Consider the following 27,460-nt stretch of genomic DNA (forward strand, 5'->3'; position numbering starts at 1 on the left):
CCTAGTTCTTGCTTAAGAATGGGTTAAGGATTTGGTAAAACGAGTTTGTCAAGGACTTTTTGACGACAAAGATATCGTGTTTTTCTAAAGTTAAACCATGCTGCCCACGGGAATAAACACCTTCCTCAAATCATATTATTGTTATTCATAATACAAATACAAACTTTCTGTTACCTTTTTTCTATTTCATCAAAAACCTTTATATTATTATAAGATTATTTCATTATCACCTAATCGCCCACCTCTCCTAATCCTCTTGTATCTAAATTGTTTGTTTTCGAGGAGAAAACAAATGGCAAAATCAACATAAATTTAACAATCACACCTGCCTCAACTATAACCACAACAAAGCATATTTCTTCTTTGTTTGCTTTTGTAGACATACATACATACATAAATTATATATATGTATTCACACACTGAATCTATTTTGAAAATGTTATTTCAATTAAATTGATCAAGTTAATAATCCCATTACCTATGCATTTAAAAGGCCAAATCAACTAGGACTTTGTCTTAGTATGGATGGTCTCAATTATATACACAATAGACGTAGCTCTTTCTTAATTTATACGTACTACATACCTCTCTTTCTAAAATTCAATTTTGAAACATCGCTATGTAATTTCTTAAGAGAGGGGTGCATTGAAAATCATGTTGCATTGATTAAAACCTGTCTAATGTCCATGGAAAATGATTAACGATTAGGTGGATATCGGATGATCCAGAGTCCAGAAGAGAGTTCACACCAAAGTGTGAATGATGGATGACATCTTTGAATAAGAAATAAAAACTGAGTTAGAAAAGGGCGAAAGGAAAAAGCGATAGGAGACAAAATTTGTGGAGAGAATGTAAGAATAAAAGTATATAACATCAAGGTTGGATTAGGGAAGTCAAATTCCCTTGGATTAAATTAAAAACAATGGGAAAGTGTGGGACACGCATAAAGGAGAATTGTTATTATAAAAAGAAATTGGTATTGATTAGAAGTTTTGGTTTTGGGGAATAATGTGGAAGCTTCAACAATGAAAACATAACCTAACACTTTTGATTTCTTGGGGGCCGGGGGGGGAGGGGGGGGAATTGTCCAAAACCATACTCACAATTTATCACGTTGCCATCCAAGCCAGGTCAGAAAATGGCTTTTACGGCGGGTTACGTGCATAAATAGAGGTTAGGAGAAATCAATATGTAACTCACCAAACAATCCTCCTGTTTGTATTCTTAATTATTATATAAATCCAATTCCCCATCTTCATGCTTGGAAAGTCAAACGAAATGGGTCCTATTTTCTACAATCATCAGATATTCCCTACACCATTTGGGAATCGTGTATATATATGCATAGTTTGATTACCATACAGTATATAGCCAGGGTGAAAGTAACTAATATATATCATGATATTTTTAAGTTTTGATTTTCAAACTAAATCTTGGTTTTACAAACATCAAATTAATGGAAAAACTCCTCCATTTTCTCCCCACATGAACACAAATATTAGAGATGTGTGTTTAATTGATTATGTGATGGTGAGAAAGGTGCAGTTTGAGCAGTCGTCAAGTATCCGTAGCCCATTTTTCCATGTTGAAAATGGAGGCTTTTGAAGTGCAAAAAAGTGGGGCGGGGGATGGTTGGCAAAATTAACTTCATCTCCATGGGTCCCCAATTTGTCACGCCGACTACCATTCTCTAGGCAAGGCTTTCCCTTGGTGGGTGACAACCCTTTCCTATCCCTAATTCTTCTAGTGAAGTGAAGAACGGAAAGACAAAAAGTGGGAGTCACACCTCAAATTTCAAAAGTGCTTTCTGTCTTTTTTCTATGTGCTGATGATATTATGATCATTGAGTGGTCATCTTTTACTTTGATTAATATTTGCCATCAAGAAATGTCTCTATCTTATTACAATGGAGAGTGACGATTAACCTTTGAACAAAAGTTCAAATCCACTTTTTTGATAATATATATATATATATATATGTACAGAAAAAAAGTCCAAACTATATATAATCAATGTTGTAATTAGCATTGATTATCTTTTTTTGAAATTACAATATGTGCTCAATAGCTAGCTAGAAACAATTCTGCCTCAAAATTTTGTTTTCTTTTGGAAATTCATTGATTATTGACTATAAACATATATATGAGGAGAATATCTTTTTGTATAATTTATTAGTATCATGTTTATATTTCAAAATTCATTTATATACGTTTAAATTTAAAATTCACAAAATAATTTAAGTACGGTTGTTGCACATGTGTTGCGAAAACCCTGATTTTGTACATAAAATCATTAATATATATATTCACATTATTGAATAAATTTGAGATAAAGTAATAGTGTTTATTAAATGGTCCTTAACCCACAATTTGGTCATGGCTAGCTGAAGTTTTCAAGTAATAAATCTTGACCAAAACCTTGCCCAAACTTTACTCACGCTGCATGATATGCATGACCAAAAAGGCACTTCAATCAATAAAAGTGACACAATTATTCAAACTTGTACCTAATTCGATGCCTGGAGGTAGAAAAGTCAAGATGGTGGGAACCCTTCCTTAATCATTGTTCATTCCCTAGATTAATCAGAATAAACATATGCAATATACTAATATTTTCCCAACATTCCACTCTTCCTTCATGTTTGCATGCACATCAAGACAAACAAATAACAATAAATAAACAACAAACAGTCAAAGCCAATTTGTAAAATTCCTCCAAACTTATTTATGCATATATTATTCTTCTGGTTTTCATGCACCAATTCTCCCTGCGCCTCTCTCAAATATCTGCAAATAAACGTCCTTTCGTTTGAAATACACACACACACACACACACACACACACACACACACATATATATATATATATATATATATATATATTTTGCTTCCGTGCTAGGCTGGTGCAATTGTATTTCAAAGCTATAGTCTTCAACCATGAAATTTATGCATGGAAGAACAGTAATTTTGATCAGTCAGTCCACAAGTAGGATGATTAATACATGCGTAAGAATTGCATTGCCTAGGGTCAAAACATAAGAATTAGAGAGTTGGTCAAATTAATAAACTTCCCCTTTTCCTTTTAACTTCCTAGTTTGACAAAAAGCCAAGGGAGAAAAAAAAAAAACGAAAAGACTAAACCAGAAGAAGAAAAAGGGTAACATATATATAAATATATTATAAGGAGCTGAAAAGGGTAAGGACATGGAAAATGCCAGAATTCCATCGTCACTTTCAAGGATTATTGAAATGTTTTAGGTAACCTTGAGTCGAGGTAGAAACGGGAAATAATGGAGGAGGGTGCCTTTTTTGCAATGTAGATGACCCATCTTTTTGACAAAAATGGCTTAGCAAGTGAATGTCAAACCTTACAAGCGTAGCAGGTCATTTTTTTTACACAAGCTCACGTGGGTGGGATGTGGGAGGGAACCTTTAAACAAAAAGCTTCAAAACAAATAACTGGCCATAAAGTGGGTGAAGAAATCCCTCCCTCAAATGCCGCTGTTGTAGACAAAAAGGAAACCTAGCCTTCTTCGCCTACCATATACGTCCCCTTTCCAGTTAAAGTTTCTTTTTTTTTTCCTTTTTTAAATTAAGTCATATGAATTATTATTCTAGATATCGCCAAGTTCCTTATATGCATTTACTAATTTTTTAATAAAATATGTGATTTTTTTTTAAAATTTTGTTTACGGATTTTGAAACTCCAATCATGATATATTTAGTATCCTGTAATGTTTAAAATTATTATTTTATTTATCCTTGATAAGAGTTTTAAACTCTGTAAACGAAATTAAAATCTTATTGTATGTCTTTTAATTTGTCATATTAATTTTTTTTTTGAATATCGGAAAATAAATGCAAAGCAAAATTTGTAGAGCTCTTATCCTTTGTTCCTTTCTTTTCTTCTTGTCGGCCTTTATATCTTTTGCTATACAGCTTGTCATAGTGGCAACCCTTCTATTTAAAGCTTAGCACACTTCTACAATAAATGTTTTAAAGAAAAAAATGGTGTTTCATGGCGTGAAAACTTACTAACTTGAAATTGGAATGGAGAGTTTGAATCTTGAACTTCTGCTTTGAAAAATCATTAATCGTTGAATCAAACATAAATCAGTAATTTATCAAAGTATGCAATCAAGTAGCCAGAAAACATGGAAAAAAGATAATAGTAGTTTGTTAAAAAAGCTTTTTACCTAAACAAGATATGCCTTACATGCATAAAAAAAAAAAAGGACAGAAGATCACCTATTAATATGGTCTTCAAGTCAATAAGACGTTCATAAATGAATGTAGCACAAATATTTAATACTTGTTAGGTTAAAATTTCATGAATACATACCACATTCCAAGTATTTTTTTTAATTAAAAAAAAACAAGGCAATTAGGTTAACAATATCATAGTCATGACATTTTAAATCAATGCTGTTACCTCCAATTTAAGAAATTAATTTTTTAACTGTTATGTTTAGTATGCATAGTTTAGAGTTTAGGGTTTAAGAGTTAAGATTTCTTTTGAATAGTATAAAATTAGATACATAATGTAAAATTATATATAAAAAAAAAAACAACATCAAGGAAAACACCAAATGAGGGACAAGAGATTTGTCTTCTTTCTAAGCGGCTAAAGTCTAAAAAGAATTATTTTTTTTGCATAAACTTGACGGAGATTAAAAAGATTAATTAAAAGTGACAATCGGAATATATAGGAAATTATTGTTGAAATGTTTTTGCTACAAATTATACACGAGTGCGGATGACCTGAGTTGGTTAGGTAAGATTGTATAGCTAAAAGAAGGGGAATTTGCAGGGGCATAGAATCTCTTAACACTCTTTAAATTAATAAATTGGTATTACTGTTAATACACTAGTTTCTCACCGGCCTACTTAGCAGTTGTTAGTAGGTTTCATACGTTATTCAAACTTGGGGCACTGACCGAGCCTTGCACGTTATTTTATGTCGTGTCTAATTCTCAACCACTGCAAATCTGCAATTCCCAAACCTACTTTTTTAATTTGCATGTGAATATCAGCTCATATATTTTGGCAGAAATGAGAAGCACATCATCACAATATATGGGCATTATTTGTGAAACAAAGTAAATGTAAAATGATGGGTTACTTTTCTTTATGAATAATTCTGGCAATTGAACAACTGTGTATCTGAAATAAAGCTAAGTTGAGAATTGGCATTCAGATATAAGATTTCCATTTCCAGCAAGTGATATGATTGTGGTTTACGAACAACTACCCTTTTCCTATATACGACCAACGTATTTAATACCTCTGGAGATATTTAATTTGATATGTCTATGTATACATCTTCACATGATGCATCGTTTCCCCTTTGTTAAAGAAGTTTAAATATATGTTGCGTAGTGTTTCTTGTATTCTTGTTGAAAAAAATGAAAACATTCTCTTGATATTTCTTTCATTCCCCTGTGGAAGAAAGAAAGAGGGTAACCTTTTTCTCCAGCGCGGAATTGCTTCACACAGTTTGATGAAATCATGATGACGAGCGTGGACAATGGGTGCGGCATCGGCAAATAGTTACGGATGTATGGACAAAACACGTAGTCTACGTCACGATGCTTCCTCTAGCTCGGCGATTTGACTAGACTTATCATCATCATCAGAATTCATTAAAATAAAAAACACAAAATATAAAAATATTGGATTCACTAGCAGCCAACACAAAACACCATCATGTTCATTTCTATTCAGAAATTCATTCCCCCCCCTATTTCATAGTAATTTTTGTAGAATTTTTTTTCCCCCTCTCGACTCATTGTTCGAGGCAAATCAAAGAGATATAGCAAGTAGTGTACAACCTTTCTGCTGCAGACACGCCAAAACTACCCGGCGGCCTCGAAGCCTCACCCCCAATCCCCATCGCCATCTCTTGTTTCGTTTTTTATTATTCAGATTCAGATTCAGATTCAGATTCAGATGGGTAATAAATTTCTGGTGGGTTTCTTTGGACTTATCCTAAGAACCCTTTTGGCCAAAATTGAAATCATTCCATTTCTCTCAGGAATTCCCATCATTCCTTCTGCAGATACGATTCTGCCATTCTTTTTTTTTTTTTTGCCCTCCCTCTTATCAAAATAATAATTCCCCCATATTACTTTCTTGATAGTACTGGCTAGTGTTTTGTTTTTTTTGGTGCCGGGGCTTGTGAATTAAGGCCAAAGGGGACCTGCTATTTGCTCAAATAAATACTATCATTTATGGTTTCTGGCCGTACCATAAGTTTTCCTTCTCTTTCTCATTCATTCTTGCTTTCTACGTAAAGTTAAAACTTCATCATTGTTCTGGTTTTTATCTCCCTTTTGCTTCTCGGGTGAGAATTGCTCTAACTTATATAAAAATTCTAGACATATTTCGGACTAGATGTTTGTTGTGTTCATTCTTTGCCTTAACTCTATAAGAGAAAAATTAGTCATCAATGTTTCTCGAGTTGCTTCTAGTCGGTCTCAACCAAAATGACACGTAACCAATCTAGGAGGCATATTCCTGCCAGCTAGCAAGCTACCAGATCTTGACACGTGTAATGCAGATCTGATTAGCCCATGGATTGGCCAATTGTTGGTAAAAAACTATTTTAATATGTGGGACTCTGCCGGAATAATGATGTCAGTACTGAAGATGTACAGCTCCGGTCCACCACTGCGAATCATGGTTTCGATTGGAATTGAAGCTACCTAAAGTCAAACAAGAAAGTGATCTTAGTTTTCAAGTGCGTTTGGATGTTACTTCACATTGTCCTCATCGTTTTCTTCTCCATACCAGTTATCAGGATATTTTCTACTATTACGTTACTATTTCTCAATTTTATAAATCCTTTTGTATTCATTTTCTTTTCATATTTCTATAATTGAACACTACGTTGACATTTAAAACTTCAAAATCAATCGTTTCAACAGAGATAATAACGATTAAATTAAATTTAAATAGTTATTCTACCGCTCTTGATAAGATCAAAATCAATTAGTATTAAGTGACAAAATTTTAATTTAAAAGTTAAGGAAATTTTAAAACTTAATTGATTAATGTAGAATAACATTTTTAACACTATTCTTCACTTGTGAGCTCTCTACTCAGTGAAGAAGGAAATGGGGTGTTAGTAGGAGTCTCACCTATCAGGTTTTAAAATTTCATAATATATTTTTATTTTTTTAGAATTTTAGAATTCTGTTTTTATAATAATTTTTTATTGAATGAGATGTCTTAATCAATAATTGATTTAATAAATTTCAAAATTAAAATAAAATCTATCAAGGTAAAATTATTTTTAAAAATAATTCTTTCTCAATACTAACAATTAAATTAAATAAGCTTACTGCCTAAATGGCATAAAAACGTGACATAGCTCAGTGACTGTTACTTGGCATTGAAAAGACAGACATTTGTATTTTTTTTATTATTTTTGGAAAAGAATTAAAACTCTCAAAAAAATCTGCAAAGTGCAAAATTAATAAGATACACTGTCAAAGCTGACAAAGAAGTGTGGTGCGGGCTATGAGTCACTGTAATTAACCATGGCAAGAGTCGGAAGCTAGAGCCACCCTAGAGCTCGAGAGCGAAAGGTAAACAATTAGTACTAGAAGGAAAGAAAAGGGAAAATGATGCACAGTGGTGCAGTTGAACTCTTTTGTAGAATTTATTTACAGCAAGAAAAGGGAGGAAATGAAAATGGCTAGTACCAGCAAACTACAATGAATGCGCGTGAGGGTACGTGACAGGGGCCAGCGCGTATCCCAAGGAAAATGAAGAAGAGAGCAGGAGCAGGGTGTGATGATAATTCCTTCTACGGTTGGGTTGGATTGCAGAATCAGATTCAGAAATGCAGAAAATATATGGATATTCTCTCACTGTTGCACCTGTGATTGGCAGTCGGGGGGCAGCGGTAGCTGCTCATTTTAGTAAATGCGTTTTGTCCTCCCACCACCCAGACAGCCCAGATGAGAGTCCCCATTAAACTACCCCTTTTTTTATTTTCACTCAATTTTAGGGATTTTTCCTGCAGGTACAACTAATTACTGCTACTATATATTTTCTTGCATCCAACTTTATTGATGTTTACCTTAGATTTTTTTTTAAAAAAAAATCATTAACAAGTAATTTAATTAACTTTAAAAATGTTTTAGGACACTCGTTAATAAAATCCTCTTTTAATTATTTATAGAAGGGATCTTGAGAAATGACTTTCTTCATAAGTCTAATTTAAAAATATTTTTTATTATAATTTTAATTATTTTTAATCAATTTTTAACATTACTTGACAATAATACCTTTTAAATCATTTCAAATAAATTAAAATAGTTTCGATTTTCTTTATCTCATTACCTAGATAAAAATTTCAAAATTAAATCCACATTCTCTATTTTGTCAAATATTATCTATCTCGCATTCGAATATTTGACTCATGGGTTGATGCATAATCTATCTGCCTATAAAAATAGGGTTCGAATAGCCCATTTCTCAATTATAAAAAAACACTATCTATTTCACAATCCAGCTCTTTCTCACCATCTCAAAAAATAGAGCTGACATCCATCTTATTTTGTTTTATTTTTCTGGATGGTGGATTTTAAGGTTCTCAATGACGATAAACAATAATTTTGCTCTTCCATGATGATTGCAGTCAGCATAATGCTTATGATAGAGACGTTTTCTGTTGATGACTTGCGCCGAAACGTGTGTTGCGATGGAGATGCTTGTGTTGATGAGTTGGATCAAATTGGTTAAGATAATGGGTTTAGGGAGAAGGAACAACGAAAGCATGTTTGATAGGTTTTACAGTGGTTCATGGTTTGATTATGTCTAAGACTGGGAAGATTGTTAAGCATGTTTGCTAGGGATATTGTTTTTTTTTTATGGAATTTTGAGTTGGAATTGTTTAGAGAATATTTTATAAAGGGAGTATATTTTGTTTTTACACAAGGGAGTGAGCAAAGGCCTCCCAATAGGGATATATTTTATCTTGCTTTGGAGGGTTATGGAATTTTGTAACTTATCTTTTATGAAATGCACAATTTCATGGTAAGAAAAAAAAATATGTGTTTTAAGTTTTTAGGTTTATTGCTTTATTCATAGAACTTCAAAATTAAGAGATTGAAATTGATTAGATATATCCATAAATTAGAATATTGTATGACTTTGGTAACTTAAACCTGGTTGCGAGCAGGCAAATCAATTTGTTATTAGGTATTGCATTATTAGTTTTTAGATATTTTGCCACTGGTTTTTAGGTATTGTAAAATTAGTTTTTAGGCATTACATAATTTAATCAGTGTTTCTGAATTTTAAGCATTGCGTAATTGATTTTTAGTATTACGTGATTGATTTTTAAATATTGTGTGACTAATTTTTAGGCAATGCCTAAGTCGTACAATGCCTTATTAACTAGTCATGTAATACCTTGCTAACTAATCACGCAATGCATGATTAACTAGTTATACAATACATTACTAACTAGTCACGCAATACTTAAAAATTAGTCACGTAATAGCTAAAAGCTAGTTACACAATGTCCAATGATCAGTTATGTAATGTCTAAAAATTATTAACGCAATGCCTAAAAACTAATTACGTAATATCCAAAAACCATTTACGTAATGCCTAAAAACCATCAAAACTACTAAATTCTATTTAATAAAATTAACAACTTCAAACAATATATCATATTCCATTTAACAAATAATCAACGAATATGCCTTTGATGAAGAATACTCAAAATGCTCAAAGGTTTTCTTCGTATATCAAAAATTACTCTAAAATGCTTAAACATGCTCAAAGGCTTTTCTTCGTGTATCAAAAACCATTCTAACATACTTAAAATGCTTAAAAGTTTTTTTTTTGTAAAGAATACTCTAGAGATGAATGGTCTGGTAAAAAAAGCTTAAAGGATATGAGTCAGTTTGAGACACGGACTTAAACATATGGGTCGATTTCATTAAAAATAATTTTATCTTAGATTAATTTCTCTTAACTAAAAATAATTAAAATTATAGTGAAGGCTATTTTCAAAAACTTGTTATGTACAAGGGGTATTTTTGAAAGAACTTTTATTTATATGACTAATGTTACATCCTTTGATTTCCCTGTTTTGATTATTAAAGCATTTACATTTATTTTTTATAAATAGTTGAACAATAAAAAGTTTTTTACACTTAAAACTATTTTATTTATATATTGATAAGTTAGTTAAGTTGTTAAATAATTATTTTTTGTTTGAAATAGTTGTATCATGTAGTATGCGTGTGTCACAGATAGAAACTTAAGCCCACCTTGTGTGACTTTAATTTTGAAAATAAAAATTAAGTAAACATATAAATCACGGGCTTAAGTTTTCAACCTAAAAGACATGCTTGATAAGTGATGGAAGATCCATGTTTATATATCCAAGACTTATTCCATCTTTTACTGATGTGGGATTCATAACATTATACGTTACCCAATTGTACAGTGTCCTTATTGTACTGGCTCTTTGCCATTAGAAAAGAAGGATTCTTACACTAATTCAGGCCTACTTCGACATTTTATCTCTCATGAGGGATTCATATTAGTAAAAATCCAGATCTGTTTTAATACCACTTGTCACGGGTTAGAACTTAAGCCCAACCCCATGTGGTCTTAAACTTTGTAATAAAGATTAAGTAAATTAATAAATTACAGACCCACGTTCTCAACCTAAAAGATATACCTAATAGATGATGGAAAACTCATGTTTATATACTTAAGATCTATCTATCTCTTAGAGATGTGAGATTTATTTATGATTGTTGTCGAGTGTGTTTGTTGTCAAGGATTTTTTTTTTCTAAAATTTGAAAAAAGGGGGATTCAAACCCTACTCTTTAAGTAATGAGATCATGCATCAACCAATGAGCCAAATACTTGAGTGTTTATTATTGAGGATTAATTGTTTGTAAGTGCAATATTTATATCTTAAAGAAAACATGGCAATGGTTAAAACTTGAGATTACAATTTGTAGATCTTATACTTTAATCTTTTGTTAATATTTTCATGGACCAATAATTATAATTCAGCATAATTATTTAATTTTTCAAACTTCAAAATATTTATTACCATTGGTTCAAAATTCTAGTTGACAACTTGATAAACTCTACCAAACTAAGCTCGAATATATATAATAGAGTTTTAAGATAAGCATTGGTTGGATTTAGTTCAAGGTTGACTGAATCTTAACTTAATTATTGGAGTTTTATGCTACAATGAAACGTAACTTTGACTTATTTAATCAAGAATTCTAATTATATTAAATGATTTTTATTAAGGATTCTAATTGCCTTGAATACCTTTAATTGAAAATTTTTCTTAATTCTAAATCTCTAATATCATTGAGTAAGTTATAGATTAATATTACAAAATTTCAACTATTTATACCTCAAACTTCGTACTAATTTAAATACATTTCTAATAATATATATTATTTAAAAATAAAATCTTTTCTATGTGCCTTTTCTCACTTTTTTTAATATATTTTTGGAAAATATATGCACGTGCTAATTTGTTCTATTCAGAACAATTATGTTGGAATATAATGGACGTTTTAATTTGATCATTTATTCATTTTTAGTTAATTATTATGATTTTGTTACTATTTTCTTTTATATTTTAAGCATAGAATGTTAAAGCAAACAATAAAAAAGGTAAATAACAAAAACAACAATCAAATAAAGGCTATATTAATCAAGCTCTGGTCTAACTAAAAAAAAATACTCAATTTAACTAATCAAGCTTGATCCTAAGGATGGAGAAACTTTAAACTTGTTTTTGTGTGTGTTGGCGCAAATGGAAGGATTTGTTTGATGATAATATTAAGCATCGGATGCGAGTCGTCTCAATCCAGACATCATTTTTTATAAGGTCTATCCAAATATAATTTTTGTTGTCAATGCTGCTTACATAAACTAATGTGTTAAGCTGAATTAATCGATCAAATTTCGTCAAAGTTTATTTAAATTAATTTAGATAATGTTGTCCCAATCAATTTGAATTACTTGTCCTCTGAAGTGTCCATGACACACGTTATGTGTGTATGGTATTTGAATAAAATTAATCGAACTTGCTCAATTATTACACTCCTATCCACCAAAAGAAAAAAAAAATATTACACATTGTGTTAAACATGGATTATTGAGCTTTTCGCCATTACATTGTGTTAAACATCCTGTTGACCATGTATGTGATAATTAAAAATGTACTAAAAAGTAGATGACATTAAATAATTAAAGAAAACTCAGTATATTATTTTGATATTGTAAGAGAGAAAGCAAAAATAATAATAATGAATATAACTATTTCAAACTTAAGGATATAAATTTTATATGTCCGATTTAGCTTATACAATCATGATTTTTTTTTTATCATTTCCCATCAGTATATGATACTCATTATTCTATATTAACCACTTCTCTAACCTAAATCCGTCTGTCATGGGGTAGCGCTAACAACTTAACTTAAATGCTATTTAGTCTTAATATGTTATTAAGAATTTTGATAAGTTAATAAAAAGAATATATAATATTTTTTAAAAAATTTAAATTATTTTAAAAAATTAAATGTATTTTATTTTTTATTATATTTAATTAAATTCATATATTTTTATTTTAAATAAAATAAACTCTATTATTAATATTTAACTAATTATTATTAATCAAATCGTTATTTATTATATCATGTGATCTGTGTTTACACCACATCAATATATTATTATCAATAATGATATGTTATCGTGCAATGTTAATACTATTTGATTAAAAAATTATTAATTAAAAAATAATTTATTATAAACAAAAATATAAAAATTAAATAAAATATAATAAAAAATAAATATTTTTAAAATAATTTATAAACCTTTGTTAAAAATATTAATAAAAAATTGATGAAATATAATGATAAGAAAGTACATAGGAATAGTCGGGTAATAAAATGTGGCGAAAGAGTCGGCACCGGCTCTACAAGAAAACAAGTGGAAACAACGTGATTGATTTGATGAATGAGGGTCGAGTCCAGTTGGTCAGGATTCACAAAACAAAGTCCTTATTCCCAAAATTCCATATACGGAAACCCTATTATCTGCCGGTCCCACTTACGTGTTCCTCTCTCTCACTACATCACCGTTGATTTTTTCCTCGAGATCCGCTTGCTTGGCGATGCTATCGCAAACTTGGACGGTCCGATCTCAGCAGCATGAGCTAGCTTTGTCTCGTTAGGGCTTCCACGTCAAATTTGTCTATTGTCTCTGAAGTTGACTTCGTCCAATTCGATTTGATTTAACGAAAACAGATAGATAGGACCCTCCTTAGACTTAGAGCCCATTTCCATTTATGACGATTTTTTTGCTTTGACCACCTTTTCTTGCACCCCTATTGCTTGGCTCTTCACTTATTCCATGTAACTTGGATCAATACATAAAGGTTGTGTGACTTTTATGTAAATAAATTATAATTCCAATTTTATCAGTATTTTTTAAAAAATATTATTTAGTGAGTTTTTAATTCAAATATGTACTTGAATATTGAATTTTCACTCCCTTCCATAATTAAATTTCCCCAAATGTGTAAAAATAGTCAGTTAATATTAATGGAAATAAAAAGTTTGCACAAGTAGATGACATTCAGAGTAACTTTCATTCATCCATATATCTTATATTTTATTCTATGGAAAAAAATTGTGCCTACCAACCTTTCAAGGACTATATTGGTTACCTCATTTATAAAGTTATTATAGGCTGCCAAATGTCGCCCCTCTTTAAATGGTTGTGTTTTGTTTTTTGCACCATGTTAGTTCATCTTTTCGTTTTTTTTTTTGATTAAAAACACTTTAATTCTGATTTTTCGAGGTTATAGTTTTTCTTAGACAATCATGTAAGGAATTTTTTTTTTGTGTGTGCCAGAATTTGATTCAACAATAAATATATTTAATATTTTCATTCAAAGAGTACTGTGGATTAAATCTGATTTAAGAATTGTTCACAACATTTAGTCCACATTTTTCTTCTTTTCAACTATTACCCCTTGGAAGAAAGAACTCAATTCAACATTTATTTTTCTTAATTTAATGATTGGATTTCATATTAAATTATAGATGCTGCAATAGTCATGGAAAATCACAATAAATAAATCCCCATGGACGTTGGAATTGAAGAACTTGTGAACTAAAAATACTCCCATTGGTCTTCATGCCTAGTATAGAAAAATGATCTATCTCAATAATTACACAACAAGCACACATCACTCATTCAACTTTGAAAGTTAATCCAAGTTGAGTATATACTTTAATTTAATTTGTGATTTTGTCAATAAGATTTTGTCTTCTGATTATAATATCCTTGAATGTTCACACCACGCGTGCTCCAGTCGAAAAGTTGAAATGAAAATACCAAAACGGCACGTGTAATTCCAGGAAAAAGAACACGATGCTATATTCTGCATTGACCTTTACAGCTCAAAAATAAATATATAAAAATAAATGATTATTTAGTGTATTTTACTCTTACCTAAGCCCTCACCGTAGTTCCTATATTCTCAACTCGGCGATTTTTTAAAACATTTCCTCGGTTAGGCTAAAATAATTCGCAGGAGTAGAACCAGTATTATTATTACCTTTTCTAGGCCAGCCATTTAGGGCACCTTCCAAAAAGAAAGTCATTACTACTATTCAATGACTTGGACTTCCAAGTTACCCTTATCAAGGGCACCCGACGGGAACATTTCATTTTTGCTTACTATTTTTATTATAACATTACAAATATTCGTTCACAATGGAAAAATTAGTAAAAAAAATTATAATTATGGCTGAATAATTATAAACTGATTAATACCTTAATGTAAGTCTGAAAAGAGGGCAAAACCGTCTCTAAAAACATGTGTACGAGAAAATGGTGCAGTAGCTGATGCTAGCATTCTTTAGATGGAGGCACAGTCAAAGGGGTGTCCTAGACCGCGTCCCTCTCCCTCTCCCTTGTGGTGGAAAAATGAAATCTGTGCCAAGAGAAAAAGAAAACAAGGGGAAAATTTATATATATTTTTATGGGGCCTTTTTGTGATCATGACGACGTTGGCAGTATTACAATTTAGAGAATATAAATATATATATATATATTTTGTATGAAACTGTAGCAGATAGCTCTGTATATATTCAGAGAGAGGGAATCAAAGGTCAAAGTAAGGCAGTTGGGTAGGGGTAATGATTTAAGGGAAGCAGATCAGAAACTCGTGATGGGATTTTCGTTTTATTTTTCTCTATTCTTTTTTATCTGAAAGTGTGCAGAGATTATAGAGTATAGAATCAGAACAAAGCCAGCAGTACGCAGGTGTTATCAGTGCTCCTTAAGGAATTTACAGCTTCGTCTCTTCCTTTTCTCGTGATCTTTCTTTCTGTCTTTCCCTTTCCTTCCCTTTGTTGTTTATACTTTTATATTTCTTTCTTTCTTTCCTTCAAGGGCTTCTGCACCTTGTGCCTTGCTGCTGCTGCTTTGTACCTAGACAATTCCAACAAGATCGAAAGAAGCCGGAGTAAAAGCTAACATAAAAACCAGAAAGATAGGTTTTTTTTTTTAATAAAGTTTTTGTTAAGTCTTTCTCTCTCTTTGTTTCTTTTTCATTGCAAGTGATAGTAAATAAGGGGATTCCTTGCGGAGAATCTTGGTGAAAGCCTGAAAGGATATACTTTTGGCTAAAAAGGGCTGGCTTCGAGATACCCATTTGAGTTTTTAATCAAAGGGTTGTAAAGATTGAAACAAGTTGAGAAATGGGTAGTTGTGGGAGGAGTGGTGCAGTGAGACAGTACATAAGATCAAAGGTGCCTCGTTTAAGATGGACTCCTGAACTTCATCACTGTTTTGTTCATGCCATCGAAAGGCTTGGAGGTCAAGACAGTAAGTTCCTTTTTGTTTCTTCTCCTCCTGTCTCTCTTCTTATCTTCCTCATCAGCTTGTTGCTCGGTCTTGAGCTATCTTAATGATAATGGTTTGTTCTTTTTCTTTTCCTGTTGGCTTCGTTGTCTGCCAGAAGCCACGCCAAAACTTGTTCTCCAACTGATGGATGTGAAAGGACTCACCATTTCACATGTGAAAAGCCACCTTCAGGTTGGTCTTTTATTTTCACTTATTCTACCGTTTGATTTATTTAGTATCCTCGCTTGTCTTGATTTCTAGCGATCAAATCTCTATTTCTTTGAAATTGTTTTTAATATTATCCTTTTTTGTCCTTTGATCGTTTTGTTCACTTGGGTTTCTATTCCTTCTAAACCAGATGTACCGGAGCATGAGAAGTGATCTCGGCAGACAAGGTACCGTAGCTCTATGCCCCTTCCCTATAACCTTTTTCAAGTTTCGCTTTTAACTCTTCAGCTGCTTATTATATTCATCAGTGTGTGTGTTTTTGCATTAAAGACAGAATTTCTATGATACTTTCCTCTAATGGTTGTCTTTTGGAAATAAAAATCAAAGATCATATTCCCATCCTTACATATTTTTTGGTAAAGGGTAGATGCATCACTTCATTTATTATCTCCTCTTTCTCTTATTGACTTTGATACCATAATAGATGAAAACAACTATTAACTGGTTTACTTGCAAATCTTCTACTATTGGTATGTCTGATGAAACCCATAACTCCAACTTCACTGTAGCTATTTCTCAATGTTTTCTGCATCAATCAAAACCATGAAAAATGACAACATCCTTTTGCTTTTTCTCCCAACATGAATAATGCATGCATATTATCAGAAATCGAGTGATGCACAAACTTTCTTTGACCCCATTTATTATTATTATTATTGTTAACCATATTTATTTGTTTTGCTTTGAACTTTTGGTCTCCTCTATCCAACATGTTTTTGTTTGCTTTTTGTGTGGGTGTTGGGTCTCTGTATGACAGATAGGAGTTCGACCCATCAAAGAAGACAATCATTTGAGAACCATGATGGATGTGTTGATGAAGTAGGTGATATGGGTTTTCACTCAACTTCAAAACCCATTGAAGAATCAGATTCTCATTTGATCTACAGTCCTCCTCCTTCAAAAAGGTCAGCTTAGCTTTATCCTCACGGGTACAGACTTTTCAAATATAAAAAAAAAGTTGATAGTGTAGTGCAAGAAACAAACAAAAAAAGTGTATTGCATGATCTTTTCTTTTCAGCTTTCTACTTTTTCTTTTTCCTCTAAAATTCTATTTGTTTTATATTAAAAAATTAATCTTCTCAGAGCTAGAATCGAGACCAGGAGTTCAATCTCTGATCAGAATCTGCAATGCAGCCAAGGAATATGTGAGACAGTCTCAAATCCGTACTCTTTTGATGATTATCTGCAGACCATGGCTGTGCATAAGGGAATAAAGGAAGGTAATGGTGCTTTCATATGGGAGCACACCCAGTCTCATTCCCAGGGTCAATCCACAACCTTCTCTCTGCCGTATGATCTTTACAACCTCAACTCTTTCAAATATTCGATGGAGGAATCTGATTTCCTTAAGGTACACTAGAAAAACCCACACTTCTCTCTCTCTCTCTCCCTGGTGGATTTATTTTGCCAGCTTTGCTTTACGAGCTTGAGTGTAATGTTGGTTTTGGTTCGAACTTTTAACATTCCAACCAGTTCACGGAAGGTGACTTGTTTTTAGCTAGCTCTTTTTTATTTTTTTTAATTATAAGAAGAATATCATTAAAAGCTGGGAATTTGGCTTTCCCCTTTACAAGAACCATGGCGAGCAACCAGGTGTTTGTAGCTAGTTTTCACACACAATGTGTCTCTTATGACCAGTGGTAACAGGGACTATCCGTGTCTTCTGATCCTACTCGCCTTACAGTTACAGGTCTAGTTACATAGTGTTTTCGCTTCAACACCTCTTCAAGAAAAGCACAACGCCGTATAAGCCTGTAACCCTTTTTTTTCTCTCTCATTAATTGCTCAAAAGAAAAAAAAAGGCAGAAAGGAATAGACCAAAAAGAATTAGAATTTTGCCTCCTTTAGTTTCTTTCTTTATGGTGTTCTTTCCGTTTGTCAGTAGTGTATAGGAATAGCATATTCTACGGCTTAAGTTAAGGGAAAGAATGTTTTTATTTTCTTTTCTTTGTGTAGAAATGCAATGCCAAACTGTATTTTTATTATATATATATATATATTTACATTTTTGCTTTTCAAAAGGTTATATTTACCCTTCATTAAATTGGAATTCCAGGTCGTCCATGACCTAGAAAACTGCTATGAAGCTTTTTGATTGCTAGAGTTCATACATTCTGTGGTCCACTGCAATTCTAACGAATAGGGGGACCCCTCCCTTTTTGGGGCAGTCAGAATGGAAATTCAAAATGAACCTTTATTGCCTTTGGACCCGACATTACTTGTGGAGAACCAACGGTCTTTACAGATTAACGTGGTGGGACTACCCCTTTATATTGAATTCCATGGTCGATTCTGCAGTAATATTTGTCCCCAAAACCAAACTCAGCTTTTAATTGAGTTCCCAGAAGCTTTTCCCTTCTCTATTTGTTTTTACTTTTACAGCTTTTTCCTGGAACATCTATTTTGTCTTGGTAATTATTTCTTTTCCTCGCTGTTTATCTCCATGGAATTTTACCCGGGAATTTTTTATCCTTCCCAGCTAGGAAACTAGTACACTGTGGCCTGCCATGGTACTATCCTCACAGACTTTCTCATGGAAAGGAAGTCTACCAAACATTTACATGTGGGCATGAAAAATGCATGTAGTAGTAATTAAACCAGAATTTTTGCCTTGTTTTAGGTTGCCAAGGTAGAAGCAGAAGATCATCACACACATGTTGAACGAACTGTGAGGAGACGCGCAGGGGACAAGGAAGAAGTAGGCGGTGGTTGTGAATTATCATTGTCACTCTCATTGCATCACCCATCTTCCCAGAAAAGTAACACATCTTCCACGAGTGAAATCAGCAGCAGCGAGGCGTTCTCATCATACTCGAGGTCTAATTATAAAGACTGCTCCGGCACTTCCTCCGCCCAACGTAGTGTAAACTTAGATCTTTCTATTGCTCTTTGTGGCAACTAATGTCTCCCATATTTCTTCTTTATGAGTTAGGTTTCTTTTTTCCCTCCACCACCATTTTAAGCTTATATATATATATATATATATATATATATATATATATCTTGGTTCTTATTGCTTTTTCTTCTCCTTCTAACTCTCTGGTTAATCATGGCTCTAGCTCTCATCTGGGGTTTGGTTTAGGGTGTATGACCTGAAATAGCAAGAACTTACCTATAGTTTTCATACGTAAGGCATGAATCACCTGCAGGGTGCTATAATCACATATTTTTTTCATGGAAAACAAGTCCACCGAACATGTACAAGCCAGTCCAGGGTATTTGATTGAGATACCTAGTTTTATGCGTAAAACGATGTTGTTGATTGTAATTTGTTGGGTGACCGAGCAAAGTAAACTAGTAATCAACTGACGTGGCTTCGCAGCATGGAGGCAGTAATCACTTCACACGATAATGTTGAAAATAAAATATAGTATGCACGAAATGAATGAATTAAATTACTTGCTTGTGATTATTAATGTAAACCAACAATTTTCAACTTGGCTTAATGCAAATCCCACCAGGAGTTCAATATTTAAGTCTCAAATTCCTCGGAAGTACTCTTTTCACTTCGTGAAGGTACTCTATAAAGGAAACTAATGAACCCTACTTTAAATTAAATAACTTCCGGCAGAACTTGTGGATGCCAAGAAAAGTTTGGTACAAAAAAAATGCTATACGAAACAGAAAAGTTAAAATTCAGATAGAGTGGACACAATCTGATCTTGTACTATTTAGCATTAAAGTATCATCTAACCCAATTGGACACTTGGTTTCTTATTATTCTCTAGATTAGTAATTGAGTTCTATTTCTACCAAATGGTAGAGACCAAATGGGCTGTCAGTTTAATATTTAGGTGAGATATTTGCATTCCGGGTGTACAATTTCTTAGAGCTAGGGGGGCTGCAAGTCTAATTGCAATTAATTACTGAAAGAAAATTAACATATAACCTTTTACAAATCAAATATTTTAAGGGGGTTAATAACCATAGCGTATAGACAGGTAACAAGCTAGGTTTCCTATTAAAATATTTTGGACCGCATAAATGTACCCATTAAATTAACTTGTTTTATTTCTTTTTTTTAACGTTCAACATCCACTGAAACCGAGCTTTACATTGAAAATTATTTGTCTTCCTTTTTCTCCTTTAATGAGGGCATAAATACGGTAAACAATATACTGTATACCACTTAATAAAGTCAACATAAAACTACCCTCAATGTACGACTTTGAACTTACCCTTTTTATCTTATCATTGAGGGTAAAGTCTGATTGGTATATCTCGTTCGTTTATTGGCTACTATGAGAAAAAGATTTGGTGAAATGTAAATATTATTGTTAGACCTTCCATCTACAGCATAACAATCTAAGGATTAACTGCATGCTTGGTTGGGGAATAGGTTAAAGTAACATTTGTACCTTTTTTTTGGTTGTCAAATACTTTAAGAAATAGTTATTCCTCTTAAATGGCCACTTCTCTACAATGGTTATTCTTCAAAATTATTTAAAACTAAAGAATATTTAGTATTTCCCTCCCTCATGATATTAGCTATTTCATAATTAAGAATAACCTTAAAAAATTATAAAGGCCCAAATATCTCTTGCAAGTTTGATAAATTACAACTATTATAAAAAAACATTTTTCCTCTCTCCTCTTCTCCCTCCATTCCAACTTCTGGTATAGTATCAATATATATTAAAATATTAATATTTAAAATAAATTATAAATTATTAATACATAAAATAAAATAAAAAATAAATAATCACAATAATATTTAAATTATGAATAAAATATTAATATTTTAGAATATTAATGATTAAATTATACATATTTAAAAAATAAAATAAAAATAAATAATCATAATAATATTAAATTATTAATTATTAATACTTAAAAAATAAAAATAAATAATCATATATTATAATAAAGAGTATTTTTGTCTTTGTATCCTCTATTCCTTTCTTTTTCATAAGTTATTTTTATCGATCAATCACTACAATAAGTCATAATAACTATTCTTATCTTATTCCATTCGTTATATCCAAATTACGTAATAACTAATTTATTTTATTCTTATTATCACAGAATATGTATTTTGTTCTATTCTTTTTTATTTTGTGAACTAAACACATTGTAATTCCATGAATCTACCTAAGCCTTTGGCATTTGAAGTCGAGATAACGAAATGTAAAGCTGTGAAATTGGCTTCATCTTATCATTAAGGTAAGCACTCATTGGCTTAGATGGTTAATTAATCTGATGAGTTCATCAATGGTCGCCAAGTGTGATTGCCTCTAAATTAATGATTTTGTTTTTATACATGCGAGGAAGTTTGAGGGAGGAGAAGTGAGTTCACACTTTAGACCTTAAAATATTTCGTGTGTTCTCTTATATAAGGTTCGAGTGTTCTGTGTTCAGATTTTCAAGTCTGATCCATGTTTGAGTTTGATAAAATTGATAATTAATTAATTTTTATATTCAAGAAAACACTTAATTCTAAATTTGATTTATCGCAACGTGTGGGTCGACAACTTGATCATCTAAAACATTTTCGATCCTACTTTTTTTTATTGCTTTTTGTTAGCACATTTTCAACGAGTCCACCTAGACTGGGCTCAGGCCCTTTTTTTGGGACCTTTTTGGGCCCAGGTCCGGAACAGGCTTTGGGGGGCTGCCCCGCTTCGCCTCTTCTCTCTCGTTTATTTTTTTCTTTACATTTCACCCTCAGTTAGGTTATTACACGGAAGATAACCTTTGGCCTTGGAAACTTATTACGCATAGCTGCTGGTGTAGTGCTAATGATGTTATCACAGGGAAGATCATCTTTGCCCACAAGTGTACAAGTTTTTGGATTTTGGATTGGTAAATAGTTTGTTTACCCTTAGAACCAAAATGAAAAAAAAATAAAAAAAAATAAACGAATAAACAGCATCGAATCTATGATAAAAAGATGTACCAAAAAACCTTTCATCCCTACTTGGACCTAAAGATACAAGGTTACATCCCGGTGTGATGGGAGTGACATATGAGAGTGAATTTCGTTACATCCCACGGCATACCAATTTGAAAAGCTACCTTGGAATAGCATAGATCATATAACCATATAAGGACAATGCTACAAGTTCAAGTTCCCCAACTCTCTCCATGTTCAAAAGTAAATCCTAATGTCTACTTCACATAGCAGGTCTTGACAACTGAGAAAACCCTTCAATGACCAAAGCATGTTTCTTGATCACTCTCTATGGTCGTTGCAAGCCAACAACTCTACATGCATGCGTAAAAAAACGATATATACCATGTTTGCAGCCAGGCAGTTCTTCCTTTTCTTGTTCATGCGAGTCATCAGGGCTCAATTCAACCATGGATGAATTTTTATGCTAAGAAAAATAAGATTTGGACAGCAGCGTGTTATTCTGATGGGTTGAAAGCATGAAGGACAAACTAGGGCAGAATGATTCTAGCCCACAGATGGCCTCATTATCATTGCAAAGACCTTGGTTCTTATCAAACAAAATATTATTAAAATACACACCTGCTTTAACTTTCATTCCTTCCACTTTTATTGCAAACCAGTGGCTTGATGCAGAGTCGTGGCTTAGTACTAACAAGGTTTTGGGGTAGAACAGACACACCAACCACTAGCGATCCATTAGGTACTCCAGAAAGAGGAAGCAACTCAACAAGAATAGATAGCTGAAAGATTTACCATTGCAGTCAGACAAGCTAAAGGATAGAAAATTTTAGACCATTTACAAGCTTGGATAGGATCTTGTACCTCTGGAGATTTCAAATCCACAACTGCATCTGAAACAATGCCCTTAACAGCAGCAGCCACAATGCTAAAGCATTTGCTGCGATCCAATAAAACAGATAGATCAGAATTCTTTGAAGCATCTTTTGGAATCTTCACTTGGCTCTCTTCAGTTCCTCTTCTGTTGAACCCAACTGCAAACTAAAGATAAAACAAAACTTACACCCATGGAAACAAGACTCAATGGTGCTTAAGACTTGTATAACTTCATATCACAAACATATATATCATCTCAGAGCAGTCAGATTTTGAGACATAGGAAAAAAAATCTAAGTGGCTGGAGTTTGAGGTGCTACAAGAGTGTATTCTTTTCGAGTGCCAATATGTGACAGTACAAGTCAGTCCTGTTGAAATGCATTTAAAGCATTGCTAACATTTGTTTCAACCAATACCTAGATAACCTATCCCCATTTTCTAAAAACCTCCCAGTCAAATATACTGCATCCATAATGGCAATATGAGCTTCAATAATTATGAGTAAGCTCGAACCTTTATAGGCAGTGCAAGTTTGTTCCTTTTATCATTCACAAAGTGAAGAACAAGCTTTGATACAACTGCTTGCAGTTCCTTCTCATTCAAAGAACAGGTAGCTTGAATGGGGAAGATGCGATGACACCAACTGCACCAATGAAATGCCATTTCACCCAAAATTCAGTAAATATGATAAATTACTGAAGAAAAAAACAAAGTATATAAATCGTAATGCTAGTGTAGAAAATAAATCATTAATTGTCAGTCATAAAATTATTACACATACAAATTTACACAGCAATCCTAATAAGTTATAACCACCAAATTAACAAAAGCAACCAAAAACTTGATATGCAAATAATTTAACTACCGTATTGGGGACATTATAGAAGCTTCTTTTACATTGTTAAATTGACTGACAAAAGGAGATTATCAATTAGGCATCTGACACACAACCAGTAAATCAAGAAACACTCTTCCTTTCCAAGATTCGAATGTAATAATTTTGACCAGTCTATGCTGCACATGATGCCATAAAGTTTAACCAAATTTTCTAGAAATAGTCATTAGTTTAGTGTTAGGTGAGGTGATGCAAGATGGCTGGGCCGATAAACTGTCAGCTTCTCAGGCACACAATTGAGATGAGCAGAATCAGAGATGATCCTGCATTACAAGTTGCAATTGACAAGCTTCATTGCAGGACAGAGCAAAAATGTACTGCAGCTTGCATTCAATAGAGGAGTTTGTTGAAAACTTTAAGTCTATCAGAACGATGCTACAGACTCTAGCTATAAGAACAGAAAAAGCACACAATTCAACTGGCGATGAGTCACACCTTTTAAAGAATTTGTTGCATCTATAACAGACTCCATTTTCCAGGGAAAACTCTTTGAAATGTTTAGAACAAAATTTTCCAGTATTTACTGGATGTCCAAAACATCCTTTCTGTCCTTCATTCTTTCATCTTGAGACATAACTCTGTATCCTAAATGCTAACCTGATTTTACTACAACTCTTATGGAAGAAGCTTGTGCTTAAGCTTCATGTCACCATGATAAGTAACATAAGATGCTAACACATCATTCCCAAGAATTGGCATGTTAGTCTCATCCAGGCCATCTTACAATCTCTTTGAATTCATAAAAAGCTCTCAAATTTGATAATATTGCATCTTTTTATCATCTTGCAAATAAATTACTTCATAGCTAAAAGCATACTGATGAAGCGAAATATTTAATTGGGACTTTACTAAAAAGATGTCAAACAATAGTCATATAGAGAGAACAAACATTTTCTACTCAAAATATTAAAATCTCATGACTCAAGACAAACATATCGTTCTGGCTAAACATGATGAACATCATGGCTCTGACCTTACTGCTTAAAGAATGTCACTGAGGACTTTCAGCAAACATTTCATGCAGCGCAAGTCATTATACATGATGACAATGAGCTTTAGGTAATTGCCTCAACTTTGGCACCATAATAACGTTCATCATTAATTGAGCCTGTGCACTCCGATCCACAAATCTGTCAATACTACTTTCAAACATTTTTGAAAATCCACAGTATGGTCTTCTAGTCATCAAGCCTTTTGGGGTATCCACTTGAACTAAAGTTTAACCTCCTGCAGACATTGCCATCTATAACAAACAGCCATGGATCTTATTATCTCTGATACTAGTGACCAGAGTTAAAAGTATGAGAATTTGGAGATGCAGTTCAATTTTTTTACTAAGTGTGTGTGTATACATACAGCCACATATAGAAATTGAAGTAGTCAAAGGTATTAATCACCCAAGCTATAAGTTTTCACAGTAGTCCGCACACAACTCAATTCATCAATAATGTTAACTTGTTTCTTACACAATTTCCACTCATCTTTTATGGGGTGCCAAGCGATGAAAATGTAATTTTAAAGTACTATGGAAAGTATATTCTGTACAAAATTTAGGACTTCTAAAATACTATTCTTCTAGAACACAGTTTGATCTAATTGAGATTTTATTTCAAACAACATTTTATGGAAAGATTGCTTTGTGTCATTTGTAAGATGATTCAGATAGAAGCACACTTTCTGGAGACAGAGACAACGATAGCAGTTATTAAACAAGTTGAGAGGGTAAAACAGTTTTTCAACTCAAGAACATTTGCAATAAACTTACAGTGGTGACTTTAAACTCCCAGACTCCAGATCCTGGAAAATATCTGAAACAATATCAATTGTGTCCAGAGAGTTCTCCCCAGGGAACGTAAGTAGAAGCAAACCACTCCTTGTCAGTTTGACTAGTGAAAGAACAAAATCTGGTGCTCCACTTTTATCAGTCTTTGCAAAGGAAAAATGGTCATCATTTGGAATTGCGCCTACCACAAAGAGGTATTTCAATTAGTATCAAACCCAGGGCCCTAGGCAAACTTGAACTGAATCTCAAAGTCCCAGTCTTTTAGGCCTGAGAAACTACTACCAGCAGCTTCAGTGATCTCCGAACTGTCAACGTTATTGGCAATATTCTGGTCAATTTCTTCTGTACATATTTTCCTTCTCTTAGAATCAGCATTTGCATCAGAGCCAGAGATCTCACTCTTGAAGGACCCAACATACTGCAAAATATTTAAACATATTACAAGCGTATTACTGACAAGAATACTACTACTCTCGATTATGTGACATGGTCAACTCTGGAAATCTATTTCAGAAAACATAGTGAAACCTCAGAAGAAACGACCTGCAGATACAATTTCTCATTTGGAATTGATCAAAAGTGACATACACTTCAAATGATTAAGAACCAATTCAGCATTTCGGCATCAATGTTTAGAAGCACCAAACCAATGCAATTGATCAATGCCAAAGGGCAAACGAAAAAGAAACCTTTTCATTTTCGATAAGAATATATAAAAGGACACAACTTAATTTAAAGTTTCAAGAAGTCAGCTTGCGAGAAGAGAAAAGTTCAATAAAATCAACAATTGGCTGTGTAACTAGCATAACTAAGAAATTAACATAAAAATTGGGAGTGAAACGAAGAAAACTGAGATGAAAAGGAAATACCTTTGAAAAGATAGACATGGCTTCTTTGGTAGCGCTCTTCTCCCTCTCTGATAAGAATCAAGGGGAAAAAAAAAAGTTTGTAAAAAGCCCATTTCCATCTGAAAAGGCAGCAGTCGAAATAAAGGGAGAGAGGACAGAACTGATAGTGCAAGTGATGAGGAAGGCAGAGTGAGAGCGTTGAAGTAAAGAAGATGGAGCCTTGTAATCGAAGCGAGGAATGCTTATAATGCTGGCATGTTGTTCCCATGGAGTCATGGTGGTTTTGCTTTCTTCTTCCTCCCCCTTTTTCGATTCCATTCTCAGTTGTTTTCTTTCCTCTTCTTCACCCATTCCCTGTTAAACCTCCGACTCCAAACACTCAAAACTTAGAGGTCCAAACCCCTTTGTAAACCCTACGTTTGTTTTTTTATATATACTAGAAATGTACCTGTGCATTATGTCACGGGCCACATGTCACGGGTCACAGCCCAGACCCGCCAAGAGGCCCAAGAGGGTGCCAGCCCTCCAAGACCCATGTAGGGTGTCAGCCCACCAAGACCCATGTAGGGATTTCCCTCCCAAATGAGCTTCTAGAAATCTTAGTTTCCCTCCCAAATGGTTTTGGAGGGAAATCTTTTGGAGGGAAATCCTTTGGAGGGAAAATTTTGGAGGGAAATGGATGGGGAACCTTGACTATAAATAACCCCATCCTCCTTGTGTAAATCATCCAACACACTTGTATCTCAATTCATTCAATACAAGCTTAGTTTTTCTCTCTAGCATTCTCTTCCCATTTTTCCTTCCTCGTTTATGCAAGCTTGCTTGCCGGCTTAAAGCCATTGTGTGGGTGTTGAGTGCTTGTTGGGCGAGTGCTGAAGCACTAAGGCTGACTTGGGTTCTAAGTGCCGAGATAAGGGTTGAGCCCAAGGCCGCACGGAAGGTGGTCTTAAGTATCGCCCCGTGACACATTACACATGGATATAATAATATATATTATAATAATTATGTTTATCATATTTTTTATTTTATTAATTTTTTATAAGTGAAGACAAAA

At 33.1% G+C, this 27,460-nt stretch overlaps 2 protein-coding genes across 2 annotated transcripts; one reads left to right on the plus strand and one right to left on the minus strand.

Annotated features, from left to right (window-relative positions):
• The first annotated feature begins 14,994 nt into the window (after nucleotides 1–14,994).
• Nucleotides 14,995–19,421, plus strand: LOC110423473 (myb family transcription factor MOF1-like). Its single transcript, XM_021437689.2, has 6 exons — nucleotides 14,995–15,907; nucleotides 16,041–16,117; nucleotides 16,284–16,320; nucleotides 16,911–17,058; nucleotides 17,237–17,504; nucleotides 18,774–19,421. The coding sequence occupies exons 1-6, from the start codon at nucleotides 15,781–15,783 to the stop codon at nucleotides 19,053–19,055; spliced, it is 939 nt and encodes a 312-aa protein (XP_021293364.1). The 5' UTR covers nucleotides 14,995–15,780; the 3' UTR covers nucleotides 19,056–19,421.
• A 2,588-nt stretch (nucleotides 19,422–22,009) lies between these two features.
• LOC110423284 (uncharacterized) lies at nucleotides 22,010–26,804 on the minus strand. The gene is made up of 8 exons (XM_021437469.1): nucleotides 26,568–26,804; nucleotides 26,428–26,474; nucleotides 25,841–25,976; nucleotides 25,541–25,739; nucleotides 23,394–23,523; nucleotides 22,869–23,045; nucleotides 22,626–22,786; nucleotides 22,010–22,470 (listed from the first exon to the last, which is right to left on the minus strand). Exons 1-7 carry the CDS (start codon nucleotides 26,755–26,757, stop codon nucleotides 22,631–22,633), a joined length of 1,035 nt encoding a protein of 344 aa, XP_021293144.1. The 5' UTR covers nucleotides 26,758–26,804; the 3' UTR covers nucleotides 22,010–22,470; nucleotides 22,626–22,630.
• Nucleotides 26,805–27,460: the final 656 nt, after the last annotated feature.

Source organism: Theobroma umbraticum, unplaced genomic scaffold (genome assembly GCF_002168275.2).
Source record: "Theobroma umbraticum cultivar Fairchild unplaced genomic scaffold, ASM216827v3 scaffold_20.0, whole genome shotgun sequence".
NCBI classification, from domain to species: Eukaryota; Viridiplantae; Streptophyta; class Magnoliopsida; order Malvales; family Malvaceae; genus Theobroma; species Theobroma umbraticum.